General features: G+C 36.6%; 1 protein-coding gene and 2 long non-coding RNA genes across 6 annotated transcripts; all 3 read left to right on the top strand.

The window, feature by feature from the left end:
- Nucleotides 1–7587: 7587 nt before the first annotated feature.
- LOC113328917 lies at nt 7588–11735 on the top strand. Its single transcript, XR_003349623.1, has 5 exons — nt 7588–7825; nt 8289–8499; nt 8794–8931; nt 11020–11196; nt 11605–11735. It is a non-coding gene; the product is annotated as an uncharacterized LOC113328917 (long non-coding RNA).
- Nucleotides 11736–11753: 18 nt separating this feature from the next.
- LOC113328915 (SUPPRESSOR OF ABI3-5-like) lies at nt 11754–16838 on the top strand. 2 transcript variants are annotated; one of them, XM_026575912.1, is made up of 15 exons: nt 11754–11891; nt 12013–12099; nt 12246–12361; nt 12459–12547; nt 12752–12805; nt 12913–12984; nt 13217–13492; nt 13614–13900; nt 14942–15020; nt 15499–15595; nt 15688–15759; nt 15926–16098; nt 16220–16409; nt 16495–16620; nt 16694–16838. In XM_026575912.1, exons 9-15 carry the CDS (start codon nt 14950–14952, stop codon nt 16733–16735), a joined length of 771 nt encoding a protein of 256 aa, XP_026431697.1. In that variant the 5' UTR covers nt 11754–11891; nt 12013–12099; nt 12246–12361; nt 12459–12547; nt 12752–12805; nt 12913–12984; nt 13217–13492; nt 13614–13900; nt 14942–14949; the 3' UTR covers nt 16736–16838. The 2 variants fall into 2 exon arrangements, with proteins under 2 accessions (XP_026431697.1, XP_026431696.1); XM_026575911.1 differs by having other exon boundaries at nt 16495–16703.
- Nucleotides 16839–16845: 7 nt separating this feature from the next.
- LOC113328916 lies at nt 16846–25391 on the top strand. 3 transcript variants are annotated; one of them, XR_003349621.1, is made up of 11 exons: nt 16846–16979; nt 17234–17456; nt 18199–18528; nt 18981–19968; nt 20136–20745; nt 21084–21143; nt 21243–21322; nt 22066–22395; nt 22843–24114; nt 24214–24316; nt 24747–25391. It is a non-coding gene; the product is annotated as an uncharacterized LOC113328916 (long non-coding RNA). The 3 variants fall into 3 exon arrangements; XR_003349620.1 differs by having other exon boundaries at nt 22066–24114; XR_003349622.1 differs by lacking the exons at nt 16846–16979; nt 17234–17456; nt 18199–18528; nt 18981–19968; nt 20136–20745 and adding an exon at nt 17134–17148 and having other exon boundaries at nt 22066–24114.
- The last annotated feature ends 2040 nt before the right edge of the window (nt 25392–27431 follow it).

Here is a 27431-nt window from a genome sequence, read left to right as displayed (position 1 = left end):
ACTAAGTGTCCCTAGTGGACGAGTTGAAGTCTCGTGAAGGTTTGCTTAGAACGTACCTACAAAGTTCTAGGTCAAAATATAAGCTCAGATTCCATCAAATGTGACATGTGCAAGTCAGTTTAAGCTCACAACAAAATGGAGATGTCAATCTAGCTATCAAAGGCACAATCCTAGCACTGATAACAAATAAAGACATGTGATAAGAGTGTAAAGTGTATCTACACATGTGTAAAGAAAGATCGGATGTTATGACTACTAATCACCAATAGATAGTTTCTCAGGCTAAGAACCGAGGTCGAAATCTAGCTAGCTGTCCGGACTTTACGAGAATTGTGAATGAGTTGGAGGTATTTCACAATTACTCGCGTTGTACATCAATGGCATACACCCTTCCTTGCTTATAACACAAAAACACAAAAGATGACTCTTTACATGACTCTTATTTACATTGACTACTCTCTTTTATTTTTGGAACAAGAGATGATGGAATTGAAAATACTTGATTTTTTTTTTTTTTTTTTTTTAAGGAAACACTTTTGATACATGAGAAAAAAGAAACAAAAAATTACATGACACTTTGCAAGAGGTAGCCCTTTTTGATGCACCCAATTAAATTCGATGGTTGTTTTTCTTAATGTAACCTCCACCTTCTATCCCAACCAACCAAAGAACAAGCTAGTCAAGTTTCGTTCAGTATTCTAAAGTGATTGGCAACTAAAACTTCCGATAGAACACCTCAAGGATGAGGCTATACATGTATTGGTAGATCGTGCGCGTGCAAGTTTCTTATCACTATGTGAATTGTGCTAGAATCAGGGTGCCTAAATATCTAGACTAAGACTCCTAATAGTTACATATTTGCACAAGAGTCAACATTTCAAGATAAATGAGCTCCATTTTTATGTTTTTTTTTTTTTCAATTTTTTATTTTTTATTTTTTATTTTGATTTTTTCATATTTTTTTTTTTCAAAAAGAATGAGTTCTTGTTTTCAATTATGGCATATTATCAAAGTATCTACTTTTCACCCCCAAACCTAAACTAAACATTGTCCTCAATGTTTCAAAAGATGTAAAGAATTATAATACAACATATGGAGAGGATTATGCTGAGTAGACAAAAAGGAAAGAGAATACCCGATTTCGGCGAAAGCAAGATTAGAACTCCGTTATTCAAGGCAAAAATCCAACATTTTTTTAGCCGAGATCATATTGGATTAGCACTATATATACAAAAGAAACAAAAGATTTAACTAAGAAACTATCTACTAGATTTTATACAAGAAAATTTGGTTTTTAATGGGATTGGACTTTTTGGGAAAAATTTGGTTTTGTCGGGAGACATTTGGTTTTGATGGGAAAAAGAAAAATTTTGGTTTTTAGGGAAACATTTGGAAAACTTTGGTTTTTATGGGAGAAAAACATTTGGTTTTTAATGGGATAAGGAGACCAAGCCCACTGTTGGGTTTTGCGAAGCCCAGCTACGTTTTTGAAAAACAGGCCCACTGCTGGTGAGTAAAGCTCACTGTTGGTTTTTGGAATTTTGAAATTTTGGCCCACTCGAACTTTGGTTCAGGCCCACAGTTCAGAAACAAGCCCAGGTAACAATTTGAAATTTGGGCTCTTAAATAGCCAAAGGTCGAGGCCCAACTGGGCTTTGAAAACGTTTTCTGTTTTTGGGTCAAGCCCACAGTGTAAATGTTTAGTTTTCAAATGGATGTTAAGCCCACAGTCCCAGAAATTTAGTTGGGCTTTGGCTAGCTACTAACTAAAATATGAGGCCCAACTGGGCTTTCAAAAGTTCAGTTTTCTTTAATTAAAACAACATGCCCAAATCAATCTAAAACCACAAGCCCACAAGAAATTAAACAAACAAGCCCACAAAAAATTAATTACAAACCCAACAGAAAATATAAGCCCAAATATTGGGTTTAATATTACAAGCCCACAAGAAAAATGGAAGCCCACAGTTTGGGTTCTCTTAATGGGTTTAGGATTACTTGCTTAAGCACAGCCCAGCTGTTCAGTTTGGTTGCAAAAGCCCAGTTGGGATTTGGATCATCCTAAGCTTGTGTAGCCCAGTTGTGTTTTGGTCTAGTTACAGCAGCAGCAGACAACAACACAAGATCAACTCAGCAACAGTAATAGGCTTGGCCTGGCAGGAAACAGCAGCAACACCAGGTCAGTTTGTGGCAAGGTCACAGCAACAACAGCAGGGGCAACAACTTCAGCAACAGCAGCTCTGCTGCAGCACCACAGGTAACAGCAGCAGCACCATTTGGGCTTCACAGCAGCACAACATCACCAGAGGTTTGTTCTCAGCCTCACAGAAAGTCACAATACCTGGTCACTCAACAAAAATGTCAAGGACAACAAAGAAAGGCAGTGAACAAGAACTGTAACGCAAGATTGACTGCAAGAATGTAAAGATGACTAATATGCAAATATGATATGCAATCAGGACAGCAAGATGCAATGAGTATGCAATGCAAAGATGAATGCAAGTTATGATGAGATAAATGCTTACACTAAATGATTATACTAAATGCAAGATATGCAAGGGAATAGCAGCAAAAGAAAGCTAGGAAAAACAGCAACCACACAATGCCAAGTCCCCGGCAGCGGCGCCAAAAACTTGGTGGCTCTCTAAAAGAGTCACAAACTGATACCTGCAAGTGCACAGAGTCTGTTGTAGTGAGTGTGCAAATACGGGTCGAATCCACAGGGACTAGAGTGTGTATTGAAATTCTCCTAAGCTACTCTCTAAGTGAAAGGCAGTGAAGTAAAGAGACAAAGGCAATGAGCCTAAGGCAGTGAAGTAAAGAGCCAAAGAAACAAAGTAAAACAGTGGCAGTGATGGAAAGAGTGCATTGAATAAAAGAAGCAAAGAAGATCAAAGTAAACAGTTGTGGTAACACTACTAGGGTCTTGAATCCACCTTCTTAATCCTATGCTAAGGCAATATTTATTCAAATTATGTTCTTGTTCCTTTCCAGAGAAAACTACAAAGAATGATTTATCAGTTAATCTTCCTAACTCACTCCTAGCATATGCTGTCTTCTTACAGCACAACCTATCACAGGCTAATTTGGTTCAATTAGCTAACTCTCATTCCTTTCTCAATTAAGCACAGTTCTTATTCTATGGTGGGATCTCAAATGGATAACTTATCAACCAACTTCACTAATTCCCCCTAGCATAAACTGTCTTCTTACAGTACAGCTTATCACAGGTTCATTTGATCAATGTAGCTAACTAGCATCCCTAAAGCTATGAAGCATTATAAGAACAATAATATGAACTTGAATTATCTTAACATGTGATTAAGGGTTTCATCTAAACCCTAGCAGATTAATTTAGAACATGAACTGAAATTAAATTCTAAAATGAACTGAAATTTACAAAACAATTTAAACTAAGAACTAACCCTTGAGGCACTGGCTATTCCATTCCTCTTGGGTGAAGCACTGGCTAGCCCAGGCATACCTCTAACACATACCCATCATCCCTATTTATACACAAATCCAAAATTAGGGTTAACACCCTCTTACCCAAAACAGTGAAATTAGGGTTTGGAGAAAATCAAAATTAGGTTTTACCTAATCACTGATAGCAATTATAACTCTTCACCCATGCCTTTATTTCCTCTCCTGATGCAACCCATGCCTTCAATTTGTGCATGCAAGCTCAATCCCAAAAATCCCCAAATAAACAGTAAATTAGGGTTTTAAAATTACTCCTTACCAACTCTCTGAAAACGAATGATAACTCTCACCCATGCTTCCAATTCTTCTCCTGATGCTCCCCACGCTTCAATTACTTCTCAATTTCGACCTAATTTCCCAATTTTACACGCTAGGGTTTCTGATAGAAAACGTGCAGAAATTGAGAAAATAGGTGGCTAAGGAGAAGGGAAAATGATGGGATTAGGTTCCTTTGATGGACGTGGTGGTTATGATGATGGTTGAGGTGGTGACAGAGAGTTGGTGGCGGAGCAGGTGGTGGAAATGGTGGTGGTATGGCGTCTGTAGAGGAAGAGAAAGGGAAAGAAGGAGATGGCTCGATGGAAAATGGATTGGGTTTGTTTGGTTTTGGGTTATAAACCTAGATGCTAGGGTGTTGAGTGGGTTTAGCAATTGTTGATGAACAGCGAGGATGAGACGTTGGATGCGAAGATGATGGATCGATCTAACGGCGAGATGGAAGGAAGCGGGAAGCGACCGTTGGATGCTGAGATGATCCAATCTGATGGCTAGAAAGGGAAACGGGTATGGATATAGGAAATGGATTTGGGTGAGGGTTTTTGGGCCTTGGGTATGCCAAGCTCATATCTTCTTTAAGAACAATTCTTCCTCTTCAAGCCCACTTCTAGCCTTTTGGTCTTGCGCACAACATTCTTCGCGGCTTCCTTGTGTGATTCCTCTTGGCTTCCATCACTTTTCTGCTCTTTTCTGCTCCGCAATTCATCCAAACTTTATTTGGTACCTAAAAATGCAAAATTAATTAATAAAAATATTTATTCTTGAAAACAATGAAAATACAGAATATGGGTTAAAATGGAGAATTAGGGCACAAAAGATGAGTTAATTGCCAATAAAAATATATATAAATATGCACTTTTTAGCACTCATCAACTAGACAGATAATGGCTCATTTGAAACATTACAGATCATAGAAAAATATCACGTGTAAGAATCCATAAAATATTTCAGGCCGATTTTACGATAACAAAGCGTGTACATCTGTCTAAGCTTTTCTTTAAAAATTCGATTTTTCCCTTTAGACCTTCAATTCCAGTCGGAACTAGACAAATAATGGCTCATTTGAGACCTTACAGATCATAGAAAAATATCACGTGTAAGAATCTATAAAATATTTCAGGCCGATTTTACGATAACAAAGCGTGTACAGTTGTCTAGGCTTTTCCTTAAAAATTCGATTTTTCTCTTTAGACCTTCAATCTAGTCAGAACTAGACAGAGAATGGCTCATTTGAAACCTTACATATCATAGAACAGTATCACGTGTAAGAATCCATAAAATATTTTAGGTCGATTTTACGATAACAAAGCGTGTATAGCAGTCTAAGCTTTTCTTTAAAAATTCGGTTTTGCTCTTTAGACCTTCAATTCCAGTCGGAACTAGTCAAATAATGGCTCATTTGAGACCTTACAGATCATAGAAAAATATCACGTGTAAGAATCCATAAAATATTTCAGGCCGATTTTACGATAACAAAGCGTGTACAGCTGTCTAGGCTTTTCTTTAAAAATTCGGTTTTCCTCTTTAGGCCTTCAATTCCAGTCGAAACTAGACAAATAATGGCTCATTTGAAACCTTACATATCATAGAAAAATATCACGTGTAAGAACCCATAACAAAGCGTGTACATCTGTCTAGGGTTTTCTTTAAAAATTCGGTTTTTGCTCTTTATACCTTCAATTCATGTCAAAACTGGACTGATAATAGAAAAATATCACGTGTAAGTATCCATAAAATATTTCAGGGCGATTTTACGATAACAAAGCGTGTAAAACTTCCTAGGTTTTTCTTTAAAAATTCGGTATTGCTCTTTAGACCTTCAATTCAGTCAGAACTAGACAGATAATGGCTAATTTGAAACCTTACAGATAATAGAACAATATCACGTGTAAGAATACATAAAATATTTTAGGTCGATTTTACGAAAACAAAGCGTGTACAGCTGTCTAGGCTTTTCCTTAAAAATTCAGTTTGGCTCTTTAGACCTTCAATTCCAGTCAGAAATAGAAAAATAAAGTCTCATTTTAAACCTTACAGGTCATAGAACAATATCAAGTCTAAGAATCCATAAAATATTTCAGGCCGATTTTACGATAACAAAGCGTGTATTACTGTCTAGGCTTTTCTTTGAAAATTCGGTTTTGCTGTTTAGACCTTCAAATCTAGTCGGAACTAGACAAATAATGGCTCATTTGGCACCTTACAAATCATAGAAAAATATCACGTGTAAGAATCCATAAAATATTTCAGGCCGATTTTACGATAACAAAGCGTGTACAACTGTCTAGGCATTTCTTTATAAATTCGATTTTCTCTTTAGACCTTTAATTCCAGTCAGAACTAGACAAATAATGGCTCATCTAAAACCTTACATATCATAGAAAAATATCACGTGTAAGAATCCATAAAATATTTCAGGCTGATTTTACCATAACAAAGCGTGTACAGTTGTCTAGGCTTTTCTTTAAAAATTCGGTTTTGCTCTTTAGACCTTCAATTCCAGTCAGAACTAGACAAATAATGGCTCATTTGAGACCTTACAGATCATAGAAAAATACCACGTGTAAAAATCCATAAAATATTTCAGGCCATTTTTACGATAACAAAGCGTGTACAGTTGTCTAGGCTTTTCTTTAAAAATTCGATTTTGCTCTTTAGACCTTCAATTCCAGTCAGAACTAGATAAATAACGGAGTAAAAAGATGTCTAACCGGCTGGTTGCTTTTTATAGTTATAGACATGAATTACCAAACGGTGGGCGGGTGGATGGGTGCCTTTCTCTGTGGCATTACTAATCGAATCTTTAGGCTTTCTCATCATGGGGCTCACCTAATGAATAAAACGTCCCGGCTAGAGCATTTCACTCTAGCACACTCAAAATTAGGGCTGAGCATAAAAACCGTAACCGCGGTTTTTATCCGTATCCGTCCGTAAATTTGCGGGTAAAAACCAATCCGCTAGAGTTATGGACCGGACATGGGTGCAATCTGAAATCCGCACGCGGTGCGGTTACGGTTGCGGGTGCAATCTTAAATCCGCGGATTAACCGCACCGTAGGAGATTTTTCAATCGCATATATACTACTACATTTACTTTTCTGAGGTAAATGTAGAATTCCATCCACATGCATTCAGAGAGGTAGAGGTAAAGTCTCCTCGACGAACTTCACAGGAAGCTTTTCATCCTCCGGTTCCCTGACCACCCATAAGAAATTGTAGTTGCAATTCTTTAATGCCCAACATATTTCTTCCATCTGATCTTCACTTAATGAAGCCAAACTTCCAAATGAAAGGTAAACAATTGATGCTACTTCTTTCGTGTCTAGCCACTTCATGTAAGCGTCGGAGTCCTATGTAAAGAGATCAAGTCCGTAACTGTGGTTACTTTCGATACTGTTGTCTAGATACATGGATGGTATAGTTGGGCCGATATCCATCATTCTCGTCGGTGATTGTTTTTCCAGCCAATTCATTACCTGCAAACAATATGCAGACTGAGTTCCGACGGTACTACATAATCTCAAGAAAATAACAACAAGATCAACAAACACCTTCAGGGGTGGTTCTAAGGTGACAAACAGCAGGTGCCAAAGAGAATATGCCTGAACTTCACATGTTCGAGGTGTCTCTTTCTCGCATTGACAACACACCTGGTGCAGTAAATTTGGTTGAACACAAATAATCTCAAATCCGCGTTAATCCGTAACCGGCCCGCAAAATCTGCTGATCCGCATAGGGAAAATCCGCGGATAATTGGGCCGGTCACGGTTTGAATTCCCAAATCCGCAACTTTGACGGTTTGGTTGCGGGTCACCCCTATTCAAAACCTTACTACCCAAATGAAAAAACCCCTTTCTGAACCTAAATCTCAGTCTTCAATCTCCGCAACTCCATCTCCACCGTCTTCCGCTAATCAGCACCACCACCTATCTCTGCAAATCCATCTTCACTGTCTAACTCTGAACTCAAAAGTCATAATTCTTCTGAAGAAATTGTGCCCTAAATTGAAGAAATCGTCGCCACCGATTGAAGAAACGATCTGATTTCTGAAGCAAAGAAAATCCAAGGTTTATTTCTTTCTCGTGATTTATTTGTGATTTTCATCATTATTTTGCTATTCTTCTAAAGACTTTAGCAGATTTTGTCTTCTTATTCTAGGGTTTTCATAGTATAACAAAACCTCCATCCTACGTTTTCTGCCTAATTTTTCTTCGATCAGGTGGTAGATTACTAATCGCCCGTGTCATTTTTCCTATAGAACTTCTTAAAAACCAAATGATTTTGAATTCTGCGATAAAAATCTTAGCCCACAAAACCACTTCTTATTCGGCTTCTTATAATCCAGTTTGTACTTATAGCTGATGTTAGGGTGATGCTTAGTGAATTGCATTGTCGATTTTGGTTTGAATTTTATATTTTCTGGGGGAATTAGGGTTTGATGGTTGTTAGACAATTTCTTACTAGTGTTTGATCTTTAGGTGGTTAGTTGTGATACATTTTTTCATTTTGTTAATGATATGGTTTGGACAGGATAAATAGAGGAGTATGATGTAGCTGCAACTGGTGAGGGTTTTAGGTCGGAAATTAAGGCACCAGCAGCAACCATAGAATCCATCTTTCAATCTCCTTCATCCCCTAAAACTGCTGAGGAGGCAAAAAATACAGTAAAGCTTAGGATCTTACAGTAAACACGCCAGATGGGAAGCCTCCACTTAGTAGGTGTTAACTATTTCACAGAGAAGTAAGAAGATTATGAATGTGTTTTTGTTCACTTCTCTGCTGTTTTGGTGAATTGTAGTTCTAAGCATGTAGTTATCCTTACTTTTTTAAACTTGGTATGGACCTAGCTGATACTTTTTACTTAAGTAGTGGGTTGGGTACACACATGTACTCAGATGCCCTTTGTAAACTTCCTTAAATGAGGCATATGTTGTTTTATCGTTTAACCCTAACTAATTTCCTCATTTCCCTATCAATTCTTCCTCCTCTTTCTTCATTTTCATCTGATTTCTACAATTTCTCATTTTCATTTTAGATCCATGGGAGCATGTACTGGGAGTGGGACTTGGAGCTGTATTCGTAAATCAGTTGGTCAAATGGGATGCTCAGCTTCAAGTTGATCTTCACAAGATGCTCGACGAAGCTAAGGCTGCAAATGAACGTCGCTACTTTGGTATTGTTCTCTTTTTCATTTTATTTTAGTCTCCAATCAATTTTGCACTCTTAATCTGTTTATGTCTTTTCACTAGTTAGCTATTTTCCTGGATGATAGATCAGTTGTGTCATGAAACAAAATGCCCTCAATAACTGCAGTTTTGCACTTGAAATACTTCAAATCTGTGTTAGCCTTCTTTTTAGATGTCTTTCAAGATTATCCCGCCTTGGTAGGCGCTGCTTCTTTTGTCCAAAGGAAGATTCTGAAAGTATTAGCAATTTGCATATGTACAGAATAGAGTTACCATTCAAGTCACTGGCTTTATCAACACTGAATGTTTTTGAGTTCGAATGAATAATAACTATAAAATAAGGTCCTTAGAAACACTCGAATGAATAATACAATAAAAAAACAAATAATTGATTTTAAAATAGTGAAGAAGATGTTGATTATCTGTGTTATTTAATTAATGAGAGAGTGCTCTCGTTTTAGGTAGACCTGGAACAGTTAACAGTGTAACTCTTAAAGCCATGGCCACATTGAAAGTCATGGAACTCAGACCTATGGAATTGGAGGAGGAGCTTGATGCACGAACCATACCTGAAATTCAGTGTAAATTTTTTGATAGACAAATAATGATTCTCTTGCAAACAAGAAATGCAACGTACCTGAAGTTCAGTGTAAAAAATTAAGATAGAACAACATTTTAGAAGAAGTTAGGTTGCTACATACCTTGGTTCATGCCAATTTTATAATAAACATATAAGGGTCAAAAGAGCAGAGAATGCTTGGTTTCACTACGAAGGTTTCATAGATGTTGATAAGAAATGAAGTTGATACACTAACTCTAGTCCCCATTTTCCGGTTAAAAACTCATGAAACAGCAATAATTTAAAACTTAAAGATGTATGTGGTGGATTAGAAGACGCATCAAATGTAAGTGTAATTATTTGGTTGAGTATGTGTGAAATAAAATGTAGCTGAACTTTCATATGTAAATCCAATATTATATTCATGTTCTTGACTCCCTTCAAAAGACCCCTCAAATCTTGTCTATGTGTAATCTTTTCACGAGGAAAGTTTCCAAATTTAAGCAACCAACCAAAGGGATGGCATATCAAGATGTTGCTTATTTGTGAATTCCAGAACTAACTCTGTTCACATACTTACGCCTATATCACTCCTTTTTGGAGGCAAATGTTTCAATTCTGTGAAATTGACGGTTCACATAGTTTAGCCAGTAGAACGAATAAAGAGTTTGAGTCTGTTTCACATCAACTGTCCACATGTTTGTTGAAATTCTGATTAACTCACTCACTGTTTCAGAATTCTGATAAATTCTGAAATTAGTTTTAGTACTTAGTACTTGAACCTTGAAATTGAGCATTATGAGTTGAATTTTTTTTATATATGTTGTGAAAACAAGTTCCAGGAGGTTTTTGGAAACAAGTTTTATCATATCTATAAAAAACGCCACTTATAAGTGAAGCTTTTTTTTCACAATGGAACGATGTTTTCCCCTATGATTTATATTTATATAGTTTGATTTTTTCCTTTTTTTTTCTGTATAGTTGCAGAGTTTGTATGGAAAATCCTAACTCTTAAAACTATTTCCTGTTGAGGCATGAGGATGCCACAGTAAAACTTATTGATTTTGGTCTTTCTGGCTTTGTTAGACCTGATATTTCCTTTTATATTGTTGATTGTGTTGTTGCTATCATGTTATCTTTCTCCCTGGACCAACATAATTTTCAATGTGGGCTTGTTGTGTTCCTCAAACTTTAGTGATCTTCATCTTAGCACCGTAGTATATGTCTTAGGATTTTGGATTTTCAATGTGGTATTTACTGGTTATATTAAGAGTTTGCATTTGTTTAATTTACTTAAGCGATCTTATTGCAATTACTGCTTGAGAAGAGAACATTCTAAACTAGCTTCTAGTCAGAGAGCATGCCTTTTGACTCTGTCGACTGAGTAGATAGAGGCAATGGTTTGGAAAGCATGTTTGCATATCATGTGTTCACTGCAGAGTTAACACTCAATGATTCAATTATATTATAATCTAAGTAAACTCTTACTGTCTTTGTTGTGTGCTTTTCCCCTCAGAGATGCTGATATTACAGTGGGAGAAGTTATCAGTGGGAGAAGATAAAGAGTTGATGAATATCATTCTTGCCTGTCATGGAGAAAATACAGGAGATGAAAGGGAACATGGTACAAAATGTTGCTGTGTGGAAGACGTTGGATTTGTTAAATGACAATGCTTTTAGCCATTTAATGGAGGTCAGTTGTCTGTTTCTTTGAGTACAGAAACATTTGTATTTTTATGTACTTTACGATTCCAACCTCTCTATGGTTTGACGTGTCGGATAGTTGAAAATTTCTGCTGTAAAAGAGGTGATCACATTGTCAACTGCTAAAAATTGTAAACTATCATAACAGATTGCCAAAAGAGTAAAACCATGGTCTCTCGATGCCCTACTATGTTTAATTTTACAGTTCTACAGTCTCACTTTCAGTTATCTTGATTCATTGTGCTAGATTCTTTTTTATTTAGGCGAGAATTATAAATATCATGATTACAGAAGGATCACACTTGACTTTCGGTAGTAGTTAGGTTAAATATCATATATGTCTTCCAGTGAACAATTGGAGCTTGTAATCTTAACATTGGGTTTAATAATGATGCAGACAAGGAGGCGAGTCTTGATTAAGCTTTTAATTGAATCTCCTGGTCCAAGGTCTCCCGGCACAAAAGTTTCCAGGTACAAAGGTCTCCAGAACAGAGGTCTCCAGGACAGAGGCTTCGGTCTCTGTGCCTGGTGGGCCGCTGCGCCCTATCAGGCCGATTTGCCTGGTTGGCCGCTGCGTCCTGGCGGGCCGATGTGCCTGGTGTGCCGTTGGCCGGGTTGGCCAATGCGTCAGGTGGTTAGCTGGGAAATAGAGCTGCAATATGTGAGCAGTTTTGTCCAGGACAGGTATTGACATGCAACTGGTTTAACCGATTAAGGTCGTAAAGTGTGTATGAATATGTAATTTCAAAACCATACAGACCAACTTTGTCCTTGGCATAATTCGTCATTTTTATTTTCCCCGCAGTGGACCTACTCGTGTGAGTTAAACAAGCATCAGAGTGCAATTTTGTACTTGGCTTCATGGTTGTCTCCTGAAGATTTCACTGCGAAGGTCATTTTTTTTTCCAACTACCCTCGTATTCTATGATTCTTTGTTAGCAAAGATCACCTCTCTTTTTACCTGTCTCTGTTTTTGTCCTGTGTTTATCTATTTTAATATACTGTTGATGGTTCTGAGGCTTCCTTCTTTTTTCACAGATATTGCCAACTTTAGTGAAACTATCTGCCTCGAATGACCGACTATTAGAGTTGGCCTTCTGCAACATATCGATCAGTATGGAGAGTCATTATCTTCTCAAGTTGTAGATGAACAAGTGCGTGGTTAATTTTAACTTTATTAGCAAAAGGGAAACTCTTCATCTGGAGCGGGAATTAATTTGATAGTTACATGTTAATGTTGCTTTCCATTAGGTTTATTCTCACGTTGCCACTGGGTTTTCTGATACACCTGTTATTCTTCGGGAACTGGCACTAAAGTCAATTCTCAGCTTGGCACCTAGGTATGGACAATCTACTTTTTTTTTGTTGGCATGAAGTAGCGCAATACTAGTCTTATATCTGATGGTATGGTTGAACTATAGAGGTGCTGCCTAGGTTTAAGGGTTATTAACTGAAATCTGCTAAACCTTTCACCGAGTTTAGTACACTTAACAATTTCTTATAGTCCTACTTATAGTCGAGTGCAAATTTGATACTTTATGCAGCTGTCTCTGCGAACTATTGCGGGATCTTTGCTGAAGTATCTTTTGAAGTTTCAAGTAAACTACTAACTCATTATAGATGTGATATGATAAGCTAAGTTTGCTTCCTCTTGGTATATCTTAGGTTTGTCTTTGTTGTAGCTTACATTTTGTTAGTCGTACAGGTGGATGAAGAAGCGGCTGTTAGGACAAACACAATTCTGTTTGGGAACATTGCCAGCTATCTTAATGATGGGGTCAGTTTCTCGATGCCCAAATTTGTTTTATTTTCGCAATTCTACAGTATCACTTTCACGTATCTTGATTCATTGTGCTAGTTTCTTTTTTTATTTAGGCGAGAATTATAAATATCATCGTCATGGGAGTATCACAATAGACTTCCAGTAGTAGTTAGGTTGAATGTCATATATGTCTTCCAGTGAACATTTGGAGCTTGTAATCTTAACAATGGGTTTAATAATGATGCAGATAAGGAGGTGGGTCTTGATTAAGTTTTGATTGAATCTCCTGGTCGAAGGTCTCTCGGCACAAAGGCCTCCAGGTACATAGGTCTCCAGAACAGAGGTCTCCAGGTACAAAGTTCTCCAGAACAGTGGTCTCCAGGACAGAGGCTTCAGTCTCTGTGCCCTGGCGGGCCGCTGCTCCCTGGCGGGCCGACGTGCCTGTTGGGCCGGGTTGGCCGATGCATCAGGTGGTTAGCTGCGAAATAGAGCTGCAATATGTGAGCAATTTTGTCCAGGACAGGTATTGACATGCAACTGGTTTAACCGGTTAAGCTCTTAAAGTGTGTATGAATATGTAATTTCAAAACTATACATACCAACTTTGTCCTTGGCATAATTCGTCATTTTTATTTCCTCCGCAGTGGACCTACTCGTGCGAGTTAAACAAGCACCAGAGTTCAAGGATAATGAAGGGCAAGTGCTAGTAGCCAGCCGGGGTATTTCAGCCCCTGGTAAGTTCCTTTTTCCTTTTTTTTTTCCTATATTCTATCTTTAGAGTTTAATTTGGAAATTTGTGGAAAACAAAAAGTAACCTCTATTTTACTTTGTGCGAGGGCAACAAAAGCAACAATGATCAATTTCAATTAAGGGCAATCAAAACAAATCAAGTATAGAACCGCCAGTGATGGAAGAAATTCCTCAAATGCAGGTATGGAATAGCTTGATGAGCTGTTTGTATGAGAGTTCTTTATTTTTACATGTTGGGATTTAAAGTTCATATTAAGGCTAGGTGCTGTCAAGTTTAATATGTACAACTATTTTTTAGGTGCTATAATACGCTTAGGTATAACTTACGTCAACGATTAGGTGACTGTATATCTTTAGAAACTCGAAATTGACATGGAAGTAAATGAAGACCCTCATATGTGATATAATAAGAAATGATTGCAATTCTATATTATGACTAGAAAGTAGCAAATCAAAATCAAAATCTAGTCCATATGCGGAAGAGAGGGATAATTCACACGGAACATGATCCCTTGATTGATAGACTCGAACAAGGAACCACTTGAGCTGCTGCTGGTTCGTGATGATTTTTATTAGTAAAAAGTAAAAGTAAATACAAAAAAACAGTGAAGGATTTGAGATGCGAGGTAAAAACCTTGAGCGGGAGAATATGAACCACACAATTCACAGTAACAGATAAAAGGAAAAAGAAATGGCGCGGTTTTTCCTTTTATGGCTAAAACCCCAATTCGATCTCAGAATTTGATCATACCAAAAAAGGATAATTTTTTTTTTGGCCTCTGGTTATTAGAAATTAGAATTTAATGGAAGAAATTATGATCCATAGAGAGTTAGACAAGGAAGAGAAAAGAGGAGGAGAGGAAGCTCAGCTTAGATTTCAGATTCACACTCTACTTCTTCATTATTCTCTGTATGTATCTCATTTCCCCCCAATTGTATAATTAAGCTTCCATTATTAGTATAAAAGATGGAAATTCATTATGTTGTTTTGTTATTTGATCCGTTTTCCTAATATGGGTTTGGATTAGATTCATCAATTAGGTTCTGCTTCAATAAAAAATCAATTAGGTTCTTGTTGGGGATTTTTTTTTTGTGAAACCCTAGCTGCAATTTTAGATCTTTGTAGTATAAAACACTACTTGTTGTTTGTAATATTTCTCTTTGTTTCGTGATTCTTGTAGTTGTTTGTGATTAAAAGTAAGTAATTTTCTGTTTCCTGTAGAGATAGACATGACAAACAAGGGGAATTATAAGAGAAACAAGAAGAAGAGGGCAAAATTAATGAAAGATAAGGCAAGGGGGTATGTATAAATCTCTCTTCATACTATTATTTGACCTCAATTTCGTCACCGTAATATTTATTTGGACATCAGTTACTTGTTGTTGCAGACATACATGACCAGCAGCCTAAGTTCTGTATTGTATGATTGTATCGTTTGATTGTATTACACGAGGTGTCTGTGCTTTTCAATGTGGTGAGCCAACAATTCGAAGCCAAATGTTTGATTGGTTGTTGGTCACATCTCTAGTCTCATATTTATTAGTTGTGGTATGTTCTGCTCCCATTCAAAATTAATGATGATACAATCTTAGATTTCATCCGACCTTCTAGAACATGAGCTAGTAGGTAAAACTGACATGAATTTGCGCTGAACAGAATAAAAAAACTAATTCATTTTGCCAATATGAAATTACGCAAAGATAGACTAAAGTTTTCTGAATTACTTGTGTCAGTCTGTTAACAAAACTTTTCTTCGGTTTTGCTTTTCGAGATTAAAGTTTGCATTCACTTAGGAGGTGTGAAAGTTCTCATTCTTCTGCACATGATAACCGTCGCCAGAGATCAAGGTCTCCTCGAGCTTGCAGTGGTCTTGTGGTATGACATACATCGTTATTACTTTTGTAAAACTTTTGTTATTTACACTGAAATGCATATCAATTGGATTTCCGTTTTTTCACTTGTTGTAGACTCCAACTTCTACCATTGTGGTGAAGGGCTTGCCAAAAGAGGCAACAGAGGAAATGATTCATCGGATCCTAGTAACATCTATAAACTTCCAACTCTGAGTTTTCTTCTCTTATTTTTGACTTGACTCGTTTGAATTTGGTATTCTGCTTTTTTACCTATGCTTATAGGAATCTGTCTGTGTTTATTCTCTAAAAGTACATGTTTTTGTTTTGATTTTTAATTGGCTTTTAATTTTAGGCAGAGTGGAGGCCCCTTCCCAATATCCGAGTGATGCCGAAAAAGAATACTACTTTCTGCCGTGGAATCGCATTCGTTGATTTTCCGTCTGTGGTAGCGGCTCGGAAATTGATGGATGAAATTGGAGACCGCGGCCTCGATGTCAATGGGCGTAAGCTGTCTTTTGATTACAGGTACATGTTCAAACTAATAAAGAATATGTGTTCTGCCTGGAACTTGATCTCTCTCCCTATGTTCATTTGCACTGTCAATTTCTCGAATGACCTAAGAATGTGTTATATACACTGTCCGCAGACTAGGTAAATCAAAATTGGCTAACGAAGTTCCGATTGTAAATGCTGGAATCGGTAAATCAGAAGTGGCCGGAGAACACGAAGATGAAAATGATAGTGAAGATGATGAAGAAGATTGTGATTATGTAGATGAAGTGGCCTCGAAAAGGCTACCAGATTCTTGGGACCCTGAAGAAATACATATGCTAAGGGTCAGTTTGAGTTTCTTATACTTGTTTCTGGCGGGATATGCTTATAACAAAACTCAAAAACTGTCCTAATTTCCCAATTGTGCAGGAAGCCTTTCATTATCTTGTAAAAGATGATAAGAAGAAACCATGGAAGGAAATGTTGGAATATGGACATGATGTCTTCCATGCTGGTCGTACCAATGAGGATCTAAGGTCAAAGTGGAAGTATATGGTGAATCACGGCCAATGGAAGGACGTTTTTTTGTTTTTTTCCTCATTTAAATGGAATCTAATCTAAACGACAGAATTGGCACAACAATCACCTTCTCAAAATCCATTGTCCTTGAAATCACATTGAGCATCAGCATCTAAAGGTTCATTCTTAGCTAGCTAATTGAGTTGAGGCAGCTGCTAAGAACTTCTTCGTGCAATAGCTGACTCCATTCGAAGTTGGGCATCACATAATCTGCATCTGAAGGTATCTGGAAGTGTGGTGCTTAACAATCTTCAAATTCTGCAGTAGTACATCTGTAACATCTCACAGGCCAAAGACACATAGGTTTGGTGCGCCCAGTAAAAGACCCACCCAAGGTAATTGAAGCTGGAATTCAAATTTACTGTCTGTAATTTGTGACCAAGTGTTAATATTTAAAAATACAACAACAACTAGCACAATCCGCATGACCAAAAAGAAGCCAACAAAAGGAAGGCACATGTCCAAATTTTTGAAATTCAAAAATTGGCTGGAAAATTCGTACAGGTAGTAACATTTGACTTTGACCATTCTTTTAATAATAATAACCTTACTTTACTCTTTTTCTTCTCTGGTTGTCTTTGTTTTGCAGGAGAGATAGATAGATAGATAGATAGAATAGATGAAGCTCATGGAGTGATCTCATCTCATCCCTTCTTATCCTTATCTCTTATTCTCTTTATTCCCCCATCTTATTTCAGATCTGGTTGTTTCTCTTTTGGTTTTATCTCACAGGGGTTGCTGCCGGAGAGGAAGGAACTTGGAAGCCATGATATAGCAAACCCCCCCTTAGATCTAGCTACTTTCAGATTTTGGTGACTACTTTACCCTTTTGCCTCTTCTCCAAATGTTTGTTTTCTTTCTTGTTTACTAAACATGGAGCTTTTTAGGGTTTGGAGTATCAAGAATATGAATGCATGATGAAACAGTTCACTAAGATGTGTTTTGTAGAGTATTTCCTTACTTTTAGCTTGATTTGGACTGTTTTCTTAGATAACTTCACTTGTTAATTTAAGATGTGTGTTTTGTAAATTTTTGCTTGATTTTCATTGATTATTTGATTTTTTTTTAGACGATTTCACATGTTATTAGGTCCGAAGATTGTAAATCTGAACCCCCAAAGTAATCAATTGAATTTGTGTTAAATGCATCTTCACTTGTGATTTTCCCATGTTGTGAATTTGTTAATACTGTGGTGTTGTGTTAGTCATGGCTCTTTATTTTTCTTTCCTTGTTCAATTGTTCAGATGTCTTGAGTCTAATGGTTAAATTTACACCTATTATACATATACAATGTTAGTTACTAGCTAGACCCACCATCTTTGATGCTGTAGTTGTTGTCATCTTTCTTTTTCGTTCAATAAACATTGATTAGAGTTTTTTCTTAGTTTTACAAAAATGATAGACTGTTTTGTTTCTATCTTTTTTATATTGAGTATAAGAAATAGGATTGCACGTTAAACCTGTTAATTAACATGTCTCTCGTACTAGTTTATCAACTGAACTTTAATGTCTGTCATCTTGTATGTATTGAACTCGGCTTATGTATCTTTACAGAAAAAAGGCACTTCACCGATCAAAAAAAAATGGCACTTAGTTCACAATTGGGTGCTGATGTTAACCATTAAGCACATGGTAGACCACCACTCAGTTTTATCGAATTGATAGGTGCACTGCTCAGTTTCGGAAATTGAGCGGTGCAATGGCAGGCCACCACTTCGTTCCGCAGAATGAGTGTGCACTGCTCAGTCCCGGGTACTGAGCGGTGCAATGGCAGGTCACCGTCAGTTCCTAAAACTGAGAGGTCCAAAGCTATGTGTCTAATGGAGAACGTCACACTTAATGGAACTGAGCAGCTTCCGGACAAATGAAACTATTGGAAAACAGGTAAATGAGCTTCTCTTTTCCTCCTTTTCTTTTTTTTTTCTTTTTTTTTTTGTCGTTTTTCTTTCTTATTTTATTGAAATCGATGTTGGAAGTTTGGTACACAGCAAGGCAGTGATACTCCCTATGTAGTTCAGCTACAGCTGCTGGAACATAGCTAAGTCTGATTCTTGGGTAACGTTTCAATGAAAATAGCCCTATTTAGCTTTTGTTATATTGCTGACTTTGGTACTCTGCTAGTATATTTAGGTGCACATTCTTAACACTCTCAATGTATACTTAAATTTCCCTTATATTTCTAGAATGCCTGAGTTTCTTTTTTGCTTGGTACATGTCTATCATTTTGTTCAAGGTTTCTGCCCCTTCTTCCGATGACTGTCAGGTCAGTACATTTTTGCCTTAACAAAGATATTTGTTTCTAACTTGAGTGTTGCTTTTGTTTTTGTTTTTTGCAGGTCTTGCCTTTGCATTCCTAACTCTAACTCTATGTTTATTAACACTTATGATCATGTTTATTATGTTTTGCATAAAATTGTTTCTAACTTGATCATTGGAGTATCTTTTTTGTTTTTTTTTTGCAGGTCTTGCCTTTGTATTCCTAACTCTAACTCCATGTTTATTAACCCTAACTCTACTTTTATTACGTTTTGATAAAATTGTTTCTAATTTGAGTGTTGGAGTATCTTTATTGTTTAATGCAGGTCTTGGTTTTGTATTCCTAACTCTAACTCTACGTTTATTATGTTTTGCATAAAATTGTTTCTAACTTGAGCCTTGGAGTGTCTTTATTGTTTTTTTGCAGGTCTTGGCTTTGTATTCCTAACTCTAACTCTATATTTATTACGTTTTGCATAAAATTGTTTCTAACTTGAGTGTTGGAGTATCTTTATTGTTTAATGCAGGTTTTGGTTTTGTATTCCTAACTCTAACTCTACGTTTATTATGTTTTGCATAAAATTGTTTCTAACTTGAGTGTTGGAGTATCTTTATTGTTTTTTGCAGGTCTTGGCTTTGTATTCCTAACTCTAACTCTATGTTTATTATGTTTTGCATAAAATTGTTTCTAACTTGAGCCTTGGAGTATCTTTATTGTTTTTTGCAGGTCTTGGCTTTGTATTCCTAACTCTAACTCTATGTTTATTAACCCTTAACTCTACGTTTATTATGTTTTGCATAAAACTGTTTCTAACTTGAGCGTCGGAGTATCTTCCTTGTTTTTTTGCAGGTCTTGCCTTTGTATTCCTGTGGCCAATTCAATTAGTAGAGTTGTTGAAATGGAATGCTGGTACCTTGCGGGGAACGTCATCTGTTTGGCTTTTGATCAGTTTGCCTCTAGGGTATGTCTGACTTTAAAGGATACAAATGAAGACAGATCAGTCCTGTGAATCATGTACTAATGAGATCCTCCTCTTCCCTGAAGGAGGCTGCATTTTAACTCAAAAGGTACACTTCCAACTCTTATCTTCACTAAATTTCAAAACAAAAGAATATGTTTAAATTTTTGCTTAATAGCCTGTCTGCATGGTCTTGTAAATTTGTGAAAGGAACCGAAAACAAATGGGCTGTCCAGAATTTTGTATGTAACAACTTGTTTTTGTAATCCTCCACAGGTGTTATAACCTGCTTTTGTAATATCTTCCTCTGGAATGACCTGCTTTTGTAATCCTTCTCCTCCCCGGGTATATAATGCACATTTTATTCTCCTTGGCTCACAAAGAGTAGTGAAGGTGTCTGGTAGTGGAATGGGTCTGAACTATTTGGTTTATTGATCGCCAGTCGGGGGTTCCTGGTGAATTTTTTGAATTGGAATTGTTGTTTGTTATGGTATATCCAGTTCTTAGTGCACACAAGTGATTCCCTGGTGTAAAACAGAGACACCAGTACATAAAACAGAGTAGAGAATGCAATTTGCGCAAAAGTAATTCGAAGTTTGTTTTTGAATAAACTGCTGACAACAATCACCTTCTCAAAATCCATCGTCCTTGAAGCATCAGCAACTAAAGGTTCATTCTTAGCTAGCTAATTGAGTTGAGGCAGCTGCTAAGAACTTCTTCGCGCAATAGCTGACCCCATTCGAAGTTGCGCTTCACATAATCTGCATCTGAAGGTATCTGGAAGTGTGGTGCTTAACAATCTTCAAATTCTGCAGTAGTACATCTGTAACATCTCACAGGCCAAAGACACATAGGTTTGGTGCGCCCAGTAAAAGACCCACCCAAGGTAATTGAAGCTGGAATTCAAATTCAAATTCAAATTCAAATTCAAATTTACTATCTGTAATTTGTGACCAAGTGTTAATATTTAAAAATACAACAACAACTAGCACAATCCGCATGACCAAAAAGAAGCCAACAAAAGGAAGACACATGTCCAAAATTTTGAAATTCAAAAATTGGCGGGAAAATTAGTACAGGTAGTAACATTTTGACTTTGACCATTCTTTTAATAATAATAACCTTGCTTTACTCTTTTTCTTATCTCTTGTCTATATATTCAAAAATTGGGTTTGCTCTGGGATTGTCACTGATTATTCTTCTCTGGTTGTCTTTGTTTTGAAGGAGAGATAGATAGATAGAATAGATGAAGCTCATGGAAACTCTGATTATTTTGAGTCTGAGGTGATCTCATCTCATCCCTTCTTATCCTTATCTCTTATTCTCTTTATTCCCCCATCTTATTTCAGATCTGGTTGTTTCTCTTTTGGTTTTATCTCACAGGGGTTGCTGCTGGAGAGGAAGGAACTTGGAAGCCATGATATAGCAAACCCCCCCTTAGATCTAGCTACTTTCAGATTTTGGTGACTACTTTACCCTTTTGCCTCTTCTCCAAATGTTTGTTTTCTTTCTTGTTTACTAAACATGGAGCTTTTTAGGGTTTGGAGTATCAAGAATATGAATGCATGATGAAACAGTTCACTAAGATGTGTTTTGTAGAGTATTTCCTTACTTTTAGCTTGATTTGGATTGTTTTCTTAGATAACTTCACTTGTTAATTTAAGATGTGTGTTTTGTAAATTTTTGCTTGATTTTCATTGATTATTTGATTTTTTTTTAGACGATTTCACATGTTATTAGGTCTGAAGATTGTAAATCTGAACCCCCAAAGTAATCAATTGAATTTGTGTTAAATGCATCTTCACTTGTGATTTTCCCATGTTGTGAATTTGTTAATACTGTGGTGTTGTGTTTGTCATGGCTCTTTATTTTTCTTTCCTTGTTCAATTGTTCAGATGTCTTGAGTCTAATGGTTAAATTTACACCTATTATACATATACAATGCTATTTACTAGATAGAACCACCATCTTTGATGCTGTAGTTGTGGTCATCTTTCTTTTTCGTGCAGTAAACACTGATTAGAGTTTTTTCTTAGTCTTACAAAAAATGGTAGACTGTTTTGTTTCTATCTTTTCTATATTGAGTATAAGAAATAGGATTGCACGTTAAACCTGTTAATTAACATGTCTCTCGTACTAGTTTATCAACTGAACTTTAATGTCTGTCATCCTGTATGTATTGAACTCTGCTTATGTATCTTTACAGAAAAAAGGCACTTCACCTATCAAAAAAAAATGGCACTTAGTTCACAATTGGGTGCTGATGTTAACCATTAAGCACATGGTAGACCACCACTCAGTTTTATCGAATTAATAGGTGCACTGCTCAGTTTCAGAAACTGAACGGTGCAACGGCAGGCCACCATTTCGTTCCGTAGAATGAGTGTGCACTGCTCAGTCCCGGGTACTGAGCGGTGCAATGGCAGGTCACCGTCAGTTCCTAAAACTGAGAGGTGCAAAGCTATGTGTCTAATGGAGAACGTCACACTTAATGGAAGTGAGCAGCTTCCGGACAAATGAAACTATTGGAAAACAGGTAAATGAGCTTCTCTTTTCCTCCTTTTTTTTGTTTTTGTTTTTTTTATTTGTCGTTTTTCTTTCGTATTTTATTGAAATCACTGTTGGAAGTCTGGTACACAGCAAGGCAGTGATACTCCCCATGTAGTTCAGCTACAGCTGCTGAAACATAGCTAAGTCTGATTCTTGGGTAACGTTTCAACGTAAATAGCCATGTTTAGCTTTTGTTATATTGCTGACTTTGGTACTCTGCTAGTATATTTAGGTGCACATTCTTAACACTCTCAATGTATACTTAAATTGCCCTTATATTTGTAGAATCCCTGAGTTTCTTTTTTGCTTGGTACATGTCTATCATTTTTGTTCAAGGTTTCTGCCCCTTCTTCTGATGAGTGTCAGGTCGGTACATTTTTGCCTTAACAAAGATATTTGTTACTAACTTGTGTGTTGCTTTTGTTTTTTGCAGGTCTTGCCTTTGCATTCCTAACTCTAACTCTATGTTTATTAACACTTACAATCATGTTTATTATGTTTTGCATAAAATTGTTTCTAACTTGATCATTGGAGTATCTGTTTTTTTTTTGCAGGTCTCGCCTTTGTATTCCTAACTCTAACTCCATGTTTATTAACCCTAACTCTACTTTTATTATGTTTTGCATAAAATTGTTTCTACCTTGAGCGTTGGAGTATCTTTATAGATTTTTGCAGGTCTTGGCTTTGTACTCCTAACTCTTAACTCTACGTTTATTATGTTTTGCATAAAATTGTTTCTAACATGAGCCTTGGAGTATCTTTATTGTTTTTTGCAGGTCTTGGCTTTGTATTCCTAACTCTAACTCTATATTTATTATGTTTTGCATAAAATTGTTTCTAACTTTAGTGTTGGATTATCTTTATTGTTTTTTTTTGCAGGTCTTGGCTTTGTATTCCTAACTCTAACTCTATATTTATTACGTTTTGCATAAAAATGTTTCTAACTTGAGTGTTAGAGTATCTTTATTGTTTAATGCAGGTCTTGGTTTTGTATTCCTAACTCTAAGTCTAACTTTAATGCAGGTCTTGGTTTTGTTTCTAACTTGAGTGTTGGAGTATCTTTATTGTTTTTTGCAGGTCTTGGTTTTGTATTCCTAACTCTAACTCTACGTTTATTATGTTTTGCATAAAATTGTTTCTAACTTGAGTGTTGGAGTATCTTTGTTGTTTTTTGCAGGTCTTGGCTTTGTATTCCTAACTCTAACTCTACGTTTATTATGTTTTGCATGAAATTGTTTCTGACTTGAGCCTTGGAGTATCTTTGTTGTTTTTTGCAGGTCTTGGCTTTGTATTCCTAATTCTAACTCTATGTTAATTAACCCTTAACTCTATGTTTATTATGTTTATCTTTGTTGTTTTTTGCAGGTCTTGGCTTTGTATTCCTAATTCTAACTCTATGTTAATTAACCCTTAACTCTAGTTTATTATGTTTTGCATAAAATTGTTTCTAACTTGAGCGTCGGAGTATCTTCCTTGTTTTTTTGCAGGTCTTGCCTTTGTATTCTTATGGCCAATTCAATTAGTAGAGTTGTTGAAACGGAATGCTGGTGCCTCGCGGGGAACGTCATCTGTTTGGCCTTTGATCAGTTTGCCTCTAGTGCATGTCTGACTTCAAAGGATTCAAATGAAGACAGATCAGTCCTGTGAATCATGTACTAATGAGATCCTCATCTTCCCTGAAGGAGGCTTCATTTTAACTCCAAAGGTACACTTCCAACTCTTATCTTCACTAAATTTCAAAACAAAAGTATGTGTAAATATTTTCCTGAGAAGAGTTTCAGAGTATCTTTCTCTGTTTGTGCAGGTCTTGTCTGCTTATTGGGTGGCCACTCGTTAGGGAGAACTTGTAATGTGGAATGCTGGTGCCTGGTAGAGATTGCCTGGCATTTGACCAGTCTGTTGTCAAGGTACGTTCAGACTTGTTTCTGGACTAGTCTATTGGTTTTATATTTAGTTGTATTGTTTCTTTAGTTTTCCCTTGTAAATAGGAATAGAAACAAGGTCACATCCAGTAGTGGGGAACTGATAAGTAAATTGCTATGGTAGGAGTGCACCAGTAGAGTTCTATGGTAAGCAGTGGCTTTTCCTGTATGTTTTTTCCTCAATGACCTTGGATTTGAGATGAAGATATGTTGGTTGGTGAAGGTGAAGATACTGTGATGATACAGTTTATGAGGACACTGTCCTCCTCTACCTGTCACAGATATGCTCACTATGCTATTTGTTTTTTAAGGAATGAACTTGTTGGCCAAAATTTATGGAGTACTTTGCTCTTGTTCGAGGCATTTTCAAATGTCTGCAATTCCTAATTATCTGATTCCATTGTTTTTGTATTAGGCTTTTTATGCAAAAGACGTGCCAGGAGATTTAGCAGGATGTGAAAAGTGCAATGATGCGGTGAGACTTGATAAGCCTGGTGGTCCATTGAGAGATGAAAATGAACAATTGGTGGTTCCAGAGGTTCTTTGCCTTGCGTAGTTTTTCCTGATGAAGCTCCGAGCAACATTGTGCAACGAGTCTGAAGGCAATGTCAAAGAGATGCAAACCTATTGGTAAAATTGAGGAGGATATATCCGCCACGAATTCTGTTGTGGTTCACTCGAAGCTTACATCATGCCTTTCTGCTGCAATCTCCTTGACTCCATCATCAATAGTGAATGAGAAAAAGATGGAATAGTGGTTGTAAATTCTGAATGAGGATGATGTTGTGTGGGGGACAATGGGTAGTGCCCGAAGATATGGTCCAAAAAATTGATGTTGAGGGGCTTCTCATGTGCAGGAGAAGGCAGGCTGGTTTTTAAGAATATGGACCGTTTTTGTAGAAGTTTTAGGATGTTTTTGAACAATGCTAAGTTTATTATTATGTAGTTATTGTCATTCTTTCTTTCTTGTAAAGATGTGATGTGATGCGAATATATGCAAGTTTTTTTTTTAAGCAGTAATGTTAAACATTTTGATTGGAATTCAACACGGAGAATTGATCTAAAAAAGGGATTATCATTTTGCATTTTCTTTTTTATATCAGCGGATTGTGGTGCAAATTCTAGTTCATTTTGTTTCCTAACAATCCTAACCTAATCCCCTATTTTTGCAAGCTAAATGATTTATGCTGTGTGGTTTTTATAGCCTAAAATGGGGTTGAAAAGTTAAACATGTTTGGTGCAATATTGCATTGTTCAATAGTAGTTTTAGTGTGCCTGGATACGATGACGTGAAAGAGTGCAAACAATCACCTGAATAAGACTAACCAAAATGACAGAAATCATTCATAATTTCTGATGAAGATGAAAATCCCAATTAGAAACATATTTTCTAGAGGTTATCATCCTAATTCACCGTGATGAAAAACAAATTATCCCATGAGCTCAAAAGAACATTGTGATTTGGAAATGAACATAAATTAGCTTCATTTGCGAACAATTGCTTCAAGCCTGTTTGGCAGTTTGATCTTCCGCATCAGTGTTTGGTGCAGCATGTTCAACTGAATTTACGTTGTGCCCTCCTAAAACTCCAAAACCCATAGCTAGAACTTTTGCATAATCTCTGAATCATTCAAGTACCTGAAAACATTTGAATTTTCAAGCTAAGTTAAAGAAGAACATCAAATAGAACTGATGCATGAAAATGCTAAAGTTATCAAAAACACAAAAAGGTAGGTTAATACCTCATCAGTACAGTTGGACCACCAGTCTCAATATCTTCTAGAATAGTTTTCCCAAATATTGGTTTTTGCTTTTCAGACCTTAAATTCAGGTCAGATCTGGACGAATGATGGCTCATTAGAAAGCTTACAGATCATAGAACAATATCACATATAAAAATCCACAAAATATTTCAGTTCATTTTAACGGAAACAAAGCGTGAACCGCTACCTACGCTTTTCGGCAAAAATTAGTTTTTGCTTTTCAGACCTTAAATTCAGGTCAGAACTGGACAAATGATGGCTCGTTAGAAATCTTACAGATCATAGCACAATATCACATATAAAAATCCACAAAATATTTCGGTTCATTTTAACGGAAACAAAGCGTGAACCGCTACCTACGCTTCTCGACAAATATTGGTTTTTGCTTTTTAGACCTTAAATTCAGATCAGAACTGGACAAATGATGGCTCATCAGAAAGCCTACAGATCATAGAACAATATCACATATAAAAATGCACAAAATATTTCGGTTCATTTTAACGGAAACAAAGCATGAACCGCTACCTACACTTTTCGGCAAATATTGGTTTTTGCTTTTCAGACCTTAAATTCAGGTCAGAGATGGACGAATGATGGCTCATTAGAAAGCTTACATATCATAGAACAATATTACATCTAAAAATCCACAAAATATTTTGGTTCATTTTAACGGAAACAAAGCGTGAACCGCTACCTACGCTTTTCGGCAAAAATTGGTTTTTGCTTTTTAGACCTTAAATTCAGGTCAGAATTGGACAACTGATGGCTTATTAGAACACTTACAGATCATAGAACAGTATCACATATAAAAATCCACAAAATATTTCGGTTCATTTTAACGGAAACAAAGCGTGAACCGCTACCTACGCTTTTCGGCAAAAATTGGTTTTTGCTTTTCAGACCTTAAATTCAGGTCAGAACTGGACGAATGATGGCTCATTAGAAAGCTTACAGATCATAGAACAATATAACATATAAAAATCCACCAAATATTTCGGTTCATTTTAACGGAAACAAAGCGTGAACCGCTACCTACGCTTTTCGGCAAAAATTGGTTTTTGCTTTTCAGACCTTAATTTCAGGTCAAAACTGGACGAATGATGGCTCATTCCAAATCTTACAGATCATAGAACAATATCACATATAAAAATCCACAAAATATTTCGGTTCATTTTAACGGAAACAAAGCGTGAACCGCTACCTACGCTTTTCGGCAAAAATTGGTTTTTGCTTTTCAGACCTTAAATTCAGGTCAGAACTGGACGAATGATGGCTCATTAGAAAGCTTACAGATCATAGAACAATATCACATAAAAAAATCCACAAAATATTTCGGT

The sequence above is a fragment of the Papaver somniferum genome, unplaced genomic scaffold (genome assembly GCF_003573695.1).
Source record: "Papaver somniferum cultivar HN1 unplaced genomic scaffold, ASM357369v1 unplaced-scaffold_114, whole genome shotgun sequence".
Classification (NCBI taxonomy): Eukaryota; Viridiplantae; Streptophyta; class Magnoliopsida; order Ranunculales; family Papaveraceae; genus Papaver; species Papaver somniferum.
The sequence above is the reverse complement of the archived record's forward strand: the minus strand, read 5'-3'. Positions and strand labels throughout refer to the sequence as shown.